Genomic DNA, 16,111 nt, shown 5'->3' on the forward strand with positions numbered 1-16,111 from the left:
GTAGACATAGTATTCTTTCCTTTTATTTACTACAGGTGCTCAAAATATTGAGATAGTGGGGTTTAAAAATCATTTTCTAAAGATAATTAGTACTTTCAGGTATCATTAATGAACTGTTTTTAATCATTATGAACTCTATTAATAACTCTATAGTTACTTTCTTGTTGATGCTCGTGTTCTTCCATCTTTGTTCACTGAGAGCTTATTCGAGTTGTCTCCTGAGTTCTTTTGATACAAGGCTAGAGTAGTAAGTAGCCTTGGGTCTTTCTACATTTTTTGATGTGGCAAGTTACAATAAATTTATCTTACACATTTCCTGCCCTGAAATCAGCAATCTCTCAAAGAAGCATTAGTTCCTTCTTAGTGGGAAATGGTATTTAGAGACAAAAGTCTGGATGCTAGGTGTGCTTATTGTTCTAGATCTTTTTAGTGTTCACTGATACTTTATTGCCATGTTCTTCAAACCATGTATTAAAGAAAAGTCTCATGCTTTTAACTCTTTATTTTTATATGTGATTTATGCTAAATTACAGACTTTTGATTAGGAACCCTTCAAAACACTGCTTAATTAAGGGCCTTTAAGTACATTTATCTACATGGAAAGATATTAATTTATGTGCCATCTCATTATTACTCAGAATGCCTGTTGTAAACATTACTGATTTGGGGAGCTTCAGTTCTCCATAGGAGAATAATACAATATTATATAGTCTTTTCATTTTACTAAACCCTACAATCTTTGCAAAGATTCAGAAAGTCCAAAGTTGCGAAGATTCAGAAAGAGCAGTTAGTTTTCATAGCACTTCAAAAATATATATAATAAAAGAAAGTAAATCCGGAAAGAACTGTATATCTAGATTTGTAAACCAAATAATAATGTTCTTGTTTGTGGAAGAGTGTAGGCATTGAGATAAAAACACAAAGGGAAGGGGGATGGAGCAGTTTTTGTATATTTCTGAAATGAAGTAGATATTTATTTAAATTTGATTGTTACAAAGTAAAGATGTTAATTCTAATCCCTAGGGTAAACACTATAAAAAAAGTTACACACACACACACACACACACACACACGCACACATAAAAGAAAAGAGAAGGGAATCAAAATTTTATACCAGAAAATTCAATTAATTACAGAAGAAGGCAGTAATCAATTAAAGAAGAAATAGAAAATAGCAAAAAGGAAGAATTAATTTTTTTTTTAAAGTTAGTAATTACTTAAAATATAAATGCATTAAACTGCCCAGGTAAAAGGCAGAGGTTGACAGAATGAATTTTTAATAATGTGATGCTACAAGAGATTCACTTTAGATCCAGAGACACAATAAGTTGAAAGTGAAAGGATGGGAAGAGATTCCATGCAAATAGTAACCAAAAGAGAGCTGGGATGGTTATACTATGAGACAAAATAAATTGTAAGTTAAGAATTGTTACAAGGGACAAAGAAGGAGATTATATATTGATAAACAGCCAATCCATCATGAAGGTATTATAAACATATATGCTCCAAACAACAGAGCCCCCAATGTAGGAAGCAAAAATGGACAGAATTGAAGGGAGAAATAGATACTTCTAAAATAATAATTGGAGACTTTATAGAACAACTAGACAGAAGATCAGAAAGGAGACTGAATACTTGAGCAACACTGTAAAACAACCAGACCTAACAGACTTATATAGAACACTCCACCCAATAACAGTGGAATGTATATTTTTCTCAATGGTATATGGAACATTATCCTAGGTAGACCATATGTTAGGCCACAAAACAAGCCTCAATAACATTTTAAAAGATTGAAATTATTCAAAAAATTGTCTGTGGTCATAATGGAATGAAACTAGCTATGAATAACAAAAGGAAACCTGGGAAATTCGCAAGTATGTGGAAATTAAACAACATACTCTTTATTTTATTATTATTATTTTTTTGAGATGGAGTCTCACTCTGTCATGCAGGCTGGAGTGCAGTGGCGTGGTCTCGGCTCACTGTAAGCTCCATCTCCTGGGTTCACGCCATTCTCCTGCCTCAGCTTCCCAAGTAGCTGGGACCACAGGCGCCCACCACGATGCCCAGCTAATTTTTTGTATTTTTAGTAGAGATGGGATTTCACCGTGTTAGCCAGGATGGTCTCGATCTCCTGACCTTGTGATCTGCCTGCCTCGGCCTCCCAAAGTGTTGGGATTACAGGTGTGAGCCACCGTGCCTGGCCTAAAACAACATACTCTTAAACAACCAATGGACCAAAGAATAAATTACAAATGAAATTAGAAAACACTTTGAGGTGAAGGAAAATGAAAATGCAACATACCCAAACCTTTAGAATGCAGTGAAAATGGGGAAATTTACAGCTGTAAATGCATACATTAAAAAAGATTCAAATAACTAAAATCAGAAATGAAATTATTGACTTTACTACAGACCTCACGGAAATAGAAAGGATTATAAGAGAATACTATGACCAATTTATGCCAAAAAATTAGATGACATGGATTAAATGAATGATTTCCTAGAAATATACAAACTACCAAATGGACCCAAGAAGTAATAAAAAGTTTGAACATATTAATAACAAAAAGATTGATTCAGTAATTTTTAAAAATCTGACAGTGAAAAGGACAGGACCAGATGGCTTCACTGATGAATTCTATCAGTCATTTAAAGAATTAACACCAATGCTTCTCAAACTTGTCCAAAAAATAGAGGAGTGAACACTTCCCAACTTATTCTGAGGCTAGCATTCTATGAGGCTAGCTTTGATACCAAAGCCAGATAAACACAGGAAAACAATAGACCAATATCCCTTATGAGTATACATGCAAAAATTCTCAACAAAATTCTAGCAAACTGAATGCAGCAGCATATTAAGAGGATTATGCATCATGGTAATTATATTTTAGCTGGTAGCATCTACCAGCTTTTGTCTCTTATTTCTGTTGCTGTTATAAATCCTTGCAAAACTTAAGGCCCGCAGTGATAAACCTATTATTCCCTTTTTAAAGAGCAGCTTTTCTGATGCACACATCATGATATTTTATCTGTAAATACTTTAGAATATAACTCCTAAGAACAAGGATATTCTTTTTTAAAAATTTCTCATGTATATTTTGAGACAGAGTCCCTCTCTGTTGCTCAGGCTAGAGTGCAGTGGCACGATCTCAGCTCACTGCAACCCCAGCCTCCCAGGCTCAAGCAATTCTCATGCCTTAGCCTCTTGAGTAGCTGGGATTACAGGTGTGCACCACCATACCCAGCTAAATTTTGTATTTTTATTAGAGATGGGGTTTTGTCATGTTGGCCAGGCCGGTCTTGAACTTCTGGCCTCAAGTAGTCTGTCCACCTTGGCCTCCCAAAGTGCTGGGTTTACAGGCATGAGCCACCACACCCAGCCCAAGGATATTCTTTTACATAATTATGGTACCATTATCATTCCTAAGAAATGTAACATTAGTAACATCAAATACTGTTTATATTCAGATTCTCTCAGTTGTCCCTGCAATATTTTTTGTGTTTCTTATTTACTTGATAAATAAAAATTGTACATATTTATGGGGTACATAAATGTGATATGATATTTTGACATGTATACATTGTGGAATGATTAAGTCAAGCTAATTAATGTATATACCACTTTACCATTAGGCTGATTAACATATACACATATACACTTATATCATTTTTTTGTGGTCAGAGTCAGTAATATTTTTATAGCAGATATTTCTTGATCCACAATCGAATAAAATATCATGTATTGTTTTCCATTATCATTTCTTGTTAGTCTCCTGTAATTCAGAACAGTTTCTCTAGCCCCTTTTTAAAGTTTCAGAGTCCAGGTTGGTTGTTCCATAGAATATCTCAGAATCTGGATTTGTGTGATTATTTACTTGTTACTAGATTGAAGTTAAACAGTTTTGGCAAGGGTATTATACAGGTGATGTTCCTTCCAACAGCGTTACATCAGGAGGTTCACTGTGTCAATTTGTCCTATTATGGGTGGTGCCAACTAAGTTTGATACCTTGGGTAAGGTAGTAGGTAATCTGTAGGATGATACGTTAAGACTCTACTCACCCTTTTACCCTTTTATTTGATTTTCCTTGCCTGGGTCAGTGAACGTATTGTATTATCTATTACTATTATTATTCTTTTTAATATTCAACTTTTCTCAGATTTTACCAGAACTCCAGGTCTTTATAAATCTGCTCCCTCAGTGTTTGAACACTTCCTTGCTCTTTTTAATTACACATCCTTCCGGGCTCACCTTGCACTTTTCCCCAACCCTGAACTCAGCTCTTTCTCCAAGGATCTCTTCTTCCTTTTAGTGAGAAATAGTATATTTAGAAATAAAGTTTGTGAATACTGGAGAGTTAAATCATGTAGGCTTTTTCAGTGGACAGATTTAGGAACCCATCCATCCATCCATCTTGAGTTTATAATCATAGTTCAGTGTTATTTTTTAAAGTAAATATTGGCATATGTGAAGCTTTATTTAGCCTGTAGAAGAAAACTAGAATACCACTTTTTTGAGGGGTCTTTAAAAATATTCTAATAGTGAAATAATTCGAGTTGCTTGTGGTAAATAACTCAGCTTTTCTTGGAGTTACAGGTCTATGGCACTGATTATTTTTGATTAATGAGCTTTTATCTGTTAATGTAGTTTTGGGGCAGTGCCGTGACAATGTTGAGCCAAAAAAGTTGCCGATCAGTGAAGAGGAGCAGATTTACCCTTGGGATACCTGTGCAGCCGTTCATGATGTGAGGCTTTCATTATTACAGCGTTATTTTAAGGATGTAAGTACTCTTTATAAAATAGTACTTTTGTCTGCCAAGTTGATGGTTATTTCCCTCCAGAATTTTACATGTCTTTTACCAAAATGGCATTCTGATGTTAAATTTGAAAGTTTATTAGAAAAAAATTAATATGTGGATAGAAAGAAATGGAAATCTGTTAATAAACATTTCAGGTAATAAATGTGATACCTTTGTTTTAAATGTTGTTTGTTGTGTGATACACACATTCAATTAAGTGGAATGATGAGTACAGCAGGTCCTTAAATAACGTTGTTTCTTTCAACATTGTTTTGTTATAATGTTGATGAGAAAAAAATAAATTCCCTACTGGGGCCACTGTCAGTGGGGAATTTATGTGTTCTCCCCATGTCTTTATGGGTTTTGTCTGGGTATTCCAGTTCTTCCTACTTCTCAAAGATGTGCTGCACATTAGGTTAATTAGCATGTCTAAATTGTCCTGGTATGAGTCAGTATGGGTGTGGATGTGAGTGTGTCCTGCCATGGGATGGGGTCCTGCCCAGGGTCGATTCCTTCCTTGTGCTCTGAGCTGTGGGATAGGCTCCAGCCACTTATGACTGTGAACTGGAATAAGTAGGCTGGAAAATGAATGAAATAATGAAAACATATTATTTTTTAATTTATAAATTTATAAAGTATATGATAAAGTAAAAATTTATAAAGTATATGATAATTATACAGCTGCATAATAACGATGTGGTATGAAAGGGCTCAGTGAACCCGCATATTTGTTATTGTTTGTTTTTAAACTGCATGGTAATAGGAAGTGCTCTTTAACGATTTTCACTTTGCAAACATTTATTCCTTAATTTAACCCATCACCACTACTACTGACAGCACTCATTGTTTTGTCAAAAATTGGGTAAATCGTTATCTTGTTTTTATTAAACTTTCTCAAATGTATGCATACTCCTCATTTATTTCAGTGTTTCGTATTAGAAATGTTTTAGGTCTTTAGAAGTTTTGATGATGTTTTTGTAATCAGAAATATACTGTAGGAATTTAACTCTTGTTTATATCAATTAACCTGTGGTTAAATTAGTTTTGTTCCACATCATTTGCTTAAAGTCACAGTTTCCAAGAACCTATTGATAACATTAAAGTGAGGACTTAATGTATTAACTCTGTAGAAACTTTTATTATGGTAGGAATGTTGTATGAAGATTTTTGCCTCCCTCTTTTACTTTCATTTAAAGATATATAATAAAATTTCATTATGATACTTTTAAAATGTAAAGTAAGGATGGATTTGATTCATATCTGCTATGACTTCTTACAAACTTAGTAGTTTTTTTTCAGGCTCTGACACTCAGAAGTATCTGAAGGCCTTCAACATAAACTTTAGTAGCAGCAGCATTGTTAACGTCTTTTTAAAATTTCTGTATTCCTTTTGATGTTTTCTGAGTGGATTATCAAATGGGGTTTCCTTTCTCCTGTTGTAGTTTTTTAAATCTACTGTGTCTTGAATTAAATAAATGTAAGATATTAGCTTAAAATATAAAGTAAAACATTATTTTTAGTTAGCTATATGAGATGATTATATGGATAGATTTCCAAATAGAACTTCTTTCTTGCCCATAAATCCATTGGTTGAAGTGGAAGAAATTAGTAAGATAAGTGGAAGACAGAATACATAATCAGAATAAATAGGAACTGACCTAGTGATGATAAGAGCCAGAGTAGAGTCTGGTTCCTTAATATGCTAGGCTGACAGGAAGGTTTCTGGTGGCTTCTGCAGGAGCTGATGGACCTACAGGGAGGTATTGTGTAGAGTAGAAAGAGTCCTAGACCAGAAAAACTGGGGTTTGGTCCTGATTCTGCCATTTCTGAGCAATGTGAGCTTGGCCAAATCCCTTAAGTGGTCTGAGACTCAATTTCCTCATCTGTAAAATAGGGCTGATAATGATCTTTCATGCAGTAATCACCAGGTTAGGGTTCACCCTGCATATAGGTCACTCTGCATATAATACAGGTCAATATAAATGTAAAGTGATGTTTTAAATATTCAAGCTATCCCATTTAGGAAGGCTAGGTTAGGCCTGTTAGACAGTTTGGGTTAGGTAATAAGGGTCATGCTTCCGTATATTTTCAGAGACTTTAAAATGAAATTATGGTTATTTTGTAGCAGTCTCTGTATGTGCGTGTGTATAAATACACGTATGTGTGTACACATATTTTCACACTTTTTTCTTTGTTCTTTATTGCTTTGGACTTTTTTTTTTTTAGATAGAGTCTCACTCCGTCGCCAGGCTGGAGTGCAGTGGTGCGATCTCGGCTCACTGCGACCTCTGCCTCCTGGGGCCTGGGTTCAAATGATTCCCCTGCCTCAGCCTTCCGAGTAGCTGGGACTACAAGCGCCCACCACCATGTCCGGCTAATTTTTTATATTTTTAGTAGAGACAGGGTTTCACCATGTTGGCCAGGATGGTCTCGATCTCTTGACCTCGTGATCTGCTCGCCTCGGCCTCCTAAAGTGTTGGGATTACAGGCGTGAGCCACTACGCCTGGCCTGCTTTGGATTTTTTTTTTACAGGATACATATATTACTTTATTAATCAGAGGCCAATAAATATTTTATTTTCAAGGAAAATTGGGGAACAATGCTAAGTTCTGCTTTTGCAGAAATTTACTACCACCTTATTTAGACTTTATTTTTTTGTCATAACGACACAGGATTCTTTTGGTGCCACTTCACTAGGCAGAAACCTCTGTGGCTGGCGGCACCTCTGCCTGGGCTTCGCTCGGGCCCACTGGGCTCACTCTACCCAGGCTGGCTGGCAGGCTGCGCTCAACTCGCTCCCCAGCCTGGATCCCGCAACCACTGCAGCTCCAAGCTCTTCCTGTGGTGGGGCCAGGTGTGCTGCAAGCAGCTTCTGTGGCTGGGTGCCAGCATTCAAATGAGGGGGATGCAGTGGCACCCGAAAACTCGGAGACACCAACAACCACAGAGCCCCAAGGGGGTGTCACAGCTTCTGCTTGGGGAGTGCCGAGGTCTGGGCCCCCAGAAGGGTCACAGCTCTTCACTCCTGTAGTCTAGTGAATGGAGGCATGTCACAACTCTTTTCATTTCCACTACCCACAGCTCTGTGAGCCGGCCAGGAGCATGTTACAGCCCTTTTTGCTCCTGCCATTTGGTGGGTAGGTTCTTGTCCCACAACCAAGAAGAATGAAGTACATGGACACCAGAGAGTGAGCAAGGCAGAGAAGAATTTTATCAAGTGACAGAAAAGATCTCAACAACAAGAGGGGACCTGAAGTGGGTAGCTTTCTGTGTGAGAGGGGGCCTGAAAATGGGTAGCTGCCTTGTGACTGAGTCCATGGTTTTCATGGTCTCAGAATGGGGGAGTGCATGCTGAATGGTCCATGTGTGGACCTGATAAAAGCACCATTTGATTTTCAAGGAAGTTCTCACTCCAGTCATGGATTCTACCTGAAACTGCAGCTCGGTTTTCAGGCTTTAAATTGTCTGTGGTTTGGAGGTTGGGTTTCACCAGGGACCTGGCCCTGTCTGTCTAGGAATTTGTCTGTCTCCTGCCACTATCAATAATCCTGGTTTTAATTACTTTAGAGTAAACAGGTAAAGATGAATCCCAACACCAAATAGAAAACTTTTTAAAAATTCAATCAAAATAAACCTAGACCTAAGAGCATAATAATTTTGAGGGAAGAGACGATCTAATAAATGGGAGCAAAAAGGTAGCATATCTCTTTTTTTGCAGCCAGAGTAATTATTCATTTCTAGAAAAAAAATCTTTTTTATAAAAAGTCTCTGAGCTGAAATCTGAGTTGGATTATACTCTGTTGTGTTTCTGTTAGTGATTGTGAGATTTTTATTCCTACATCATTACTTTTGTATGCTTTTATAAGACCTGTTTTATGTATATATGGCATTTTCCCTAGACTGCATACCTCCGGAGGTCCAGGGCTATGCCTCATGTTGATTCAGGGGCTAGCACATGCTATGTGTGTTGTAGATGCTTACTGGGTTTCTTCCTGAATTACTGTAAACATAAGAGTACCAGAGTGGTAGCTGGACCAGACTGTATAGAGCAGAAGAATGACTATCAGTGGGCACTGATATTGATTATAGGATTAAACTGTAGATTCTACTGTCTTCAGATTAAATGCATGCATTTTACAGAATTGACATGTAGAATATTAGTTATGTAAGACAGTGCATTCACTGTAGAAACTGGAAGTGTAACACATGGGAAATATGACACAACAGAGAGAAGGAACCTGAGCTGTGGAGTCAGACAGACTTGGGTTTCAACTTATAACTTAGTGATCTTGGTAAAGTTATCATTCCTCTCTTGTAAAAAGGGATAACTCCAGCTTCTTTATGAGGTTTTAGTAATTATTGAGGTTGTGACATTTCAGTGTTAGGCACTTAGCACAGTGGTGGATACTTGAGGTCTCCCTAAAATACTAGTCTCACATTATTAAGTGTTATCCTGCATTTTTTGACTGGCAAACTCAAACGTCTAAAAGTTGTATAGACAAATGACTCATTGTTTCCAGTTTTAAAAGCTAGCCATTTTTATTAAAAATACAGATTAATTGCCTTTTTGTAGTATAGTGCCAAAGAGAGCAGCTGGTTTATTAACGGAGTACCAGTCATTCTAAAATGATCTAACACCAAAATCTGCTTCTATTTCAAGCAGCTCCAAAACATAAAACAAAGATGAGCCGGCCTCCTGTTGTTTTTCTGATTTGTAACAGTAGAAGCCTGCTCACCAGCTGTATTTGATTTATGCAGCTTCACATCTTTAAATTGGCTGGGAAGTCATTTTGTACTATGTAATACACAGTACTTTCAACTTTAGATACTCGTGAAGAGTCTTGATTTAATATCGGAACTTTGTTTACTGTCATTTAAAGATCATTGGTCATCTTACATTATAAAAATAAAATTAAAAGATTGATTCAGTTTTTTAAGCATGTAAGTACATGCTTGTTTGATGGCTCTCAAATCTCATCATATGTTGCCAGTCCTGTTAGATCTTGTGCCTTCATATTCCTCTGGCCCACCCATCTATTTACTACAGATTGTAGAGAATGAATTAAAGTTTAGGCCCAAATGCTATTTGACAGAGGCCAATTGATGAAAATTCTAAGAAAGAGATTTTAGGAGAATAAGTCTTCAGCCTATTTATAGATTTAGAGGGAGGAATTAGCAATGAAAGAGAAGTTGAAGATGTAAAAGAGAAAGGAAAGATGAAAGAAAGAAACTTTTAAAACAAATTTGGAGCCAGGCACGGTGGCTCATGCCTGTAATCCCAGCACTTTGGGAGGCCGAGACGGGTGGATCACTCCCTGAGGTCGGGAGTTCGAGACCAGCCTGACCAACATGGAGAAACCCTGTCTCTACTAAAAATACAAAATTAGCTGGGTGTGGTGGCGCATGCCTGTAATCCCAGCTACTTGGAAGGCTGAGGCAGGAGAATCACTTGAACCCGGGAGGCGGAGGTTGCGGTGAGCCGAGATCGCGCCATCGCACTCCAGCCTGGGCAACAAGAGTGAAACTTAATCTCAAAAAAAAAACCCTCAAAAAACAAAACAAAAAAAAACAAATTCGGAAAGGATATATAGTTTGCTTATATAGTCTAGGTCCCTTCTTTATTGTATATTATATTAAGACCTTGTAAATATTAAGGCATGTTTTTGGGTTATTCTTGTGACTAGATTTGTACTTTATAAAGCTGTATGGAGGTTACATCATGGAGAGAACAAATTTGAGTTAAGGAGACGAGTTAAGAAACTGTTTAAGAACCACTTCTCCCACTCCGTGGGATATAGACTTGAATATTATGTACTGGAAATGAAGAGGAAAGACCAAAATCATGAATTATTTAGGAGACAGAATCCATATGATTTGGGAACTGATATTGTGGTATGAAGGTAAGAGTGTGATATAGAATGACTCTTGGCTTTCTGACTTGGTGACTAAATAGATTGTGGAGTTATTGAACCAAGAGGAGGGAGATGATTCATGGAGAAGATAACAATTTACGTTTTTGGCACATTGATTTTATATTGTCTGTGGGACATTAAACTGGAGATTTCTGAGTGGCATGAGTACTTGTATCTAACAGTCAGGCAAGAGATCTAAGCTTGTGGGGTAGTCAAAATTACTGCTTAAATCACTAGGAAAAATAGTTTTAATGAGAAGAGAGTTGCACTGAGAATAGAACCTTGAGGATTAGAGGAATAGACATTGAAGGGGTAAGCGAAGAAAAAAAATCCTTAGAAGGAAGGCTGAGAAAAACAGTTAAAGAGGCAGGAACGAAACCAAGAGAGAGTAGCATTAAACCAGAGGAAAGTAGGCGTTTCAAGAAGTAAGTTGTTACTGTCAGAAATCATAGAGAGATTCAGTACCATACTTTATCTCAGCAACAGTATAGTTCATACTGAACTATAGTGTAATATTGAGAGCATATATTTTATGGAGCAGACAAAGGCTAGTTCATAATATTTATTCTCTTTCATTATGAGTATAGAAGTTTGGGAGCTACAACTTCATGGTATTCCAATTTTAAAGATAGTGCCTTAAGACTATCTAGTCAGGCATTAATTGATATCACAAGAATAGAAACTCCACATTAATATAAAAATAGGAAATCATGCAGAGGTTTATGTGGACATACTAATATTTAAATATGTTTGTACTTCTTTAAAATTAATTGTATTTGTCTTCTTTTTATTTTGAAGAGTTCATGTCTCTTGGCAGTATCAATTGGCTGGGAAGGAGGTGTTTATGTACAAACCTGTGGTCACACATTACATATAGATTGTCATAAATCTTACATGGAATCATTACGGGTAAGTTGATTGCAAAAATTTTTTAAAGGTGCATGTATCTTTCCAGGTATTAAATCTTTTTATAGTATATACATCCCAATTCCAGCTCATCTTTTTAGGTGATTTTGATCATCGTATAAACTATCCAGTCTCACTTTAACACAGACCTGTTCAACTTCAAGGATTTTCATTTTTTAATTTCAATTGCATTTTAGCAACTAGCCAGACGCAGTGGTTCATGCCTGTAATCCCAGCACTGTGGGAGGCCGAGATGGGCAGATCACTTGAGGTCAGGAGTTCGAGACCAACCTGGCCAACCTGGCAAAACCCTGTCTCTACTAAAAATACAAAAATTAGCCGGGCATGGTGGTGTGCACCTGTAATCCCAGCTACTTGGGAGGCTGAGGCAGGAGAATCACTTGACTCTGTGAGGCAGAGGTTGCAGTGAGCTGAGGTTGCACCACTGCACTCCAGCCTGGGCAACAGAGAGAGACTCCATCTCAAAAAAAAAAGAAAAAAAAAAGAAACATTTTTTTCACTTTAGCAACTGACTTTCATGGCTGCACTTTAGACTTTGCTACTCTCTCTGAAATATTAAGCTTTAATATCCTACCATGTCACCTTATGATTATCACATAAGTTCTCTTGTCTTCACTCTCATTATTGTGATTTGCCTCTGACATCAAGATCTATAGTCCTTTAACCCTTTGAATTTTTTCCTAGTGTATTAGCTCTTTGCTATCCTCACTTTCTTGTACTATACCCATTCTATTCTTGTCAATCTCATTTAATCAGCCTCCTTTGATTTTAGACCCAGTCAGCTATCCCAGCTTGAAAAGTCATAAAACTAGGTTAATGATTATTATCACAAACTTGTGGCTTCCTATAACAGTGGCTTAGACTAGGGTTATGGGCTATAAATACTGCCTATTAATTCATTTACCTGTCTTTGATCAGTTCCCTCTCCTGTTTTCCTCAGCAGCTATTCCAAACCTTTGCCTCCCCAAGATTCATTTCCTCTTAACAGATTCCGTCTCTTCCTTTGTCATTAAGAAAACTGTGTCTGTTGTCACATTCCCTTAGATTCCTATCTTGCTTTTCTGTTCCCTGATAAATAAGTCCAACATCCCAACCAGTCTTTTCTTTGCTACTCTTTGAGGTAGTACTGTAGCCCTTCTTCTGTTCAGGAATAACTTTTCTGCCTGAGCTCTGGTAGACCTTTCTCCCCAACACCTCAGGGGCCTTAATTCATCAGTAGGTAACTTCTTTTTCTTCTGTATTTTCAGTTTTTCTGCCTCTTCTGCCCCTTCTCAGCTCATCAGGAGCTGAGTTCAAACCTCTCCCATTCAGAATCCTTCCCTGGATGTTACATTTTCTTATTTTCCTATAGCTGAAGACTTCTCTTTCTCCTTCAGTGTAACTTTTATTTTATTTATTTATTTATTTTTGAGATAGGGTCTCACTCTGTTTCCCAGGATGGAGTGCAGTGGCTCGATCATAGCTTACTGAAGCCTTACGCTCCTGAGTTCAAGCAGCACAACTTCTTAAAAGCAACTTCTATATTCTATATTCTCATGTTCCTAACTCAGAAGCAGTAGATATCTCTTTTTTCCTTCCTATTCCTCACCTCTCACTTTCAGTCCCTTACCAAAATTCTATTGATTCTGCCTTCTAAAACTCACTTGACTATATTCTACCTTCATTAATCCCACTGCTACTTTTTTGTGTATGCCTTCCTCGCTCATCTTGATTATAGGAATTGGTTTCTTACTGATTTCCTTATTCCAGGTGTAACTTATTTACTACATTGAGCTTTCTAAAATTTAAATCAACAATACGTGTTGTTGGCTTAAAATCTCTTGCTGTCTTCCTCCTGATAGGATAAAGTTCACTATTCTCTGAATGGCATTCAGGTACTCCAGGATCTGGTCTTGCCTATTGCTTTAGTGTTGTCTTCCATCAATTCAACATTAATAAGCTAATTACTAGTTCCTTAAACACATTATGCATTTTTCATATCCCTGTATTCAACTATTCCTTCAGCAAATATTTATTCAGTATCTACAGTGTTACAGATACCATGATAATCATTGTGGATACAATGGTACATAAGGCACAGTTCCTTCCCTCAATGAGTTTACTATGTATTACGTAAGAGAAACAAGTAAACAGTTACAGTACGCATGCTAAATGTTAGGTATACACAGAGTCTTTTTTTTTTTTCCCTCCGAGATGGAGTCTCACTCTGTGCCCAGGCTGGAGTGCAGTGGCGCGATCTCAGCTCACTGCAAGCTCCGCCTCCCGGGTTCACGCTGTTCTCCTGCTTCAGCCTCCCGAGTGGCTGGGACTACAGGCGCCCGCCACCACGCCCGGCTAATTTTTTGTATTTTTAGCAGAGACGGGGTTTCACCATGTTAGCCAGGATGGTCTCGATCTCCTGACCTCATGATCCATCCGCCTCAGCCTCCCAAAGTGCTAGGATTACAGGCGTGAGCCACCGTGCCTGGCCATCTGCCAGGTTCCAGAACATTTTGATGAAGTAAGGTGCTTGAGTGATGAGAGATGAGACAGGATAAGTAGTTAAGGTTTACATTGTAAGGGGCCTTCTGGTCCATTTAAAGAATTTGGACTTTATGTAGATTCCTTAGAGAAAGCCATTAAAGACTCTGAAGCAGAAATATAAAATGTCCAGAAGAGTCATTGTGACAGTTGTGTAGAAAGGGAATTGCAGAAAAGTAAGAAAAAATGTGGTGGGGGCTTGGACTTACTCATGTCTATGAAAATGGAGAGGAGAATATAGATTTGAAATATATTTAGAAGGACAGTCTTCTGGAGCACGGGGGGAAGAAGGAATCAACGTGATAGGGATGATGACACTGAAAGATTTTGATTGGAAATAACAAAGTCTCACATTAGACATTAGACACTAGACACATTAGGTCATGTAGTGGTTGTATGGGAGACTACTTAGGAGAGAGATGAGTAAAGGTGATAGAAAGAAGAAAGTAGCTGGAAGGATTGATGGGGTTAATTAATTATATATTTGTGATGGGAGAGGGCAGGATGCTGAAGGAGTTGCCATGAGTCTCTTCTGTCTGAGATATGAGGTATAACCTCATGCTCCTAGAGTAAAGGGGGCAGGGGTGGGGAAGGTGAGTGACTTGGCAGATAAGGAGGTGGTTTGAAAAACCTCTTTGGGGGCCAGGTACGGTGGCTCATGCCTGTAATTTCAGCACTTTGGGAGGCCAAGGTGGGTGGATCACCTGAGGTCAGGAGTTCGAGACCAGCCTGGCCAACATGGCAAAACCCCATCTATACTAAAAATACAAAAATTAGCTGGATGTGGTGGCGAGCGCCTGTAATCCCAGCTACTCAGGAGGCTGAGGCAGGAGAATTGCTTAAACCCGGGAGGTGGAGGTTGCAGTGAACTGAGATCGCGCTATTGCACTCCAGCCTGGGCAACAAAAGCAAAACTCCGTCTCAAAACAAACAAACAAACAAACAAAAAAAGAGAACAAGGCTGGGCATGGTGGCTCATGCCTGTAATCCCAGCACTTTGGGAGGCCGAGGCGGACGGATCACGAGGTCAGGAGATCGAGACCATCCTGGCTAACACAGTGAAACCCCGTCTCTACTAAAAATACAAAAAAAATTAGCCGGGCGCTGTGGCGGGTGCCTGTAGTCCCAGCTACTCAGGAGGCTGAGGCAGGAGAATGGCATGAACCCTGGAGGCGGAGTTTGCAGTCAGCCGAGATCGCGCCACTGCACTCCAGCCTGGGCAATAGAGCAAGGCTCCGTCTCAAACAAAACAAAACAAAAAAACCTGGAAAACCACTTTGGGATTGGATGAGAGAGTGCTTCCTAGGATGTAGAGAAAGAGTGCCAGACAGTATTCAAGGACAAAGTTGAGGTTGGAAACAGTTTGTAGCAAGAAGGCATTTTATTTTTCTCTGACAACACTCAGTTTGAGTGCAGAATTGGAGACAGCATACATTGGATTAATTTAGTATGAAGGCTTTGTTTGGTGTGAATGATGAAAGGACACATAGAGGGCGAGTGGGAAGTGTTGCCATGAGTTTTTGAAGTGGTAGACAATGGTGTGCAGATAGGATAAGAAAAACCTGATGAACTGGGAGAAAAAGAAGGGAGTAAAGGAGGTGGAAGTTGGTAGTCAGAATATAAGATGTTTAAATTTAATATTTTCAGATCACGAGTAATTTTGAGTTATTACAGGACAAGGATGTTGTTATGGTAACAGATGCTGGAGTAGAGTGGAGGCCAAAACTATAGGAGCTGATGAGGTTAAGGAGCTGAAGGACTAAGGTATAAGATTGGTTGTATACATATGTAGTGAAACTGCATAGGAAGATGCAGGACTTGGAGTGATGAGGAAAACATATCGAGGTACCAAAGTCTTCAGTGGTTGCGGGCAGTAGGTGGCAGTGAAAAGGAAGGAAAAGGATAGTATTGCTAAATGACATGAGCCACAAAGACAAGGGAATGCAG

The 16,111-nt window shown here is 38.3% G+C and overlaps 1 protein-coding gene across 3 annotated transcripts in view; it reads left to right on the plus strand.

The window, feature by feature from the left end:
* UBR3 (ubiquitin protein ligase E3 component n-recognin 3) overlaps nt 1–16,111 on the plus strand; it is a 268,208-nt gene that overhangs the window by 171,016 nt on the left and 81,081 nt on the right. For all 3 annotated transcript variants that reach the window (XM_034954464.3, XM_034954467.3, XM_034954465.3), the window contains exons 26-27: nt 4,653–4,786; nt 11,516–11,626. In XM_034954464.3, the coding sequence (XP_034810355.2) occupies nt 4,653–4,786; nt 11,516–11,626 (245 nt within the window). The remainder of the gene's footprint in view (nt 1–4,652; nt 4,787–11,515; nt 11,627–16,111) is intronic.

This window comes from Pan paniscus, chromosome 13 (assembly GCF_029289425.2).
Source record: "Pan paniscus chromosome 13, NHGRI_mPanPan1-v2.0_pri, whole genome shotgun sequence".
In the NCBI taxonomy this organism is placed as follows: Eukaryota; Metazoa; Chordata; class Mammalia; order Primates; family Hominidae; genus Pan; species Pan paniscus.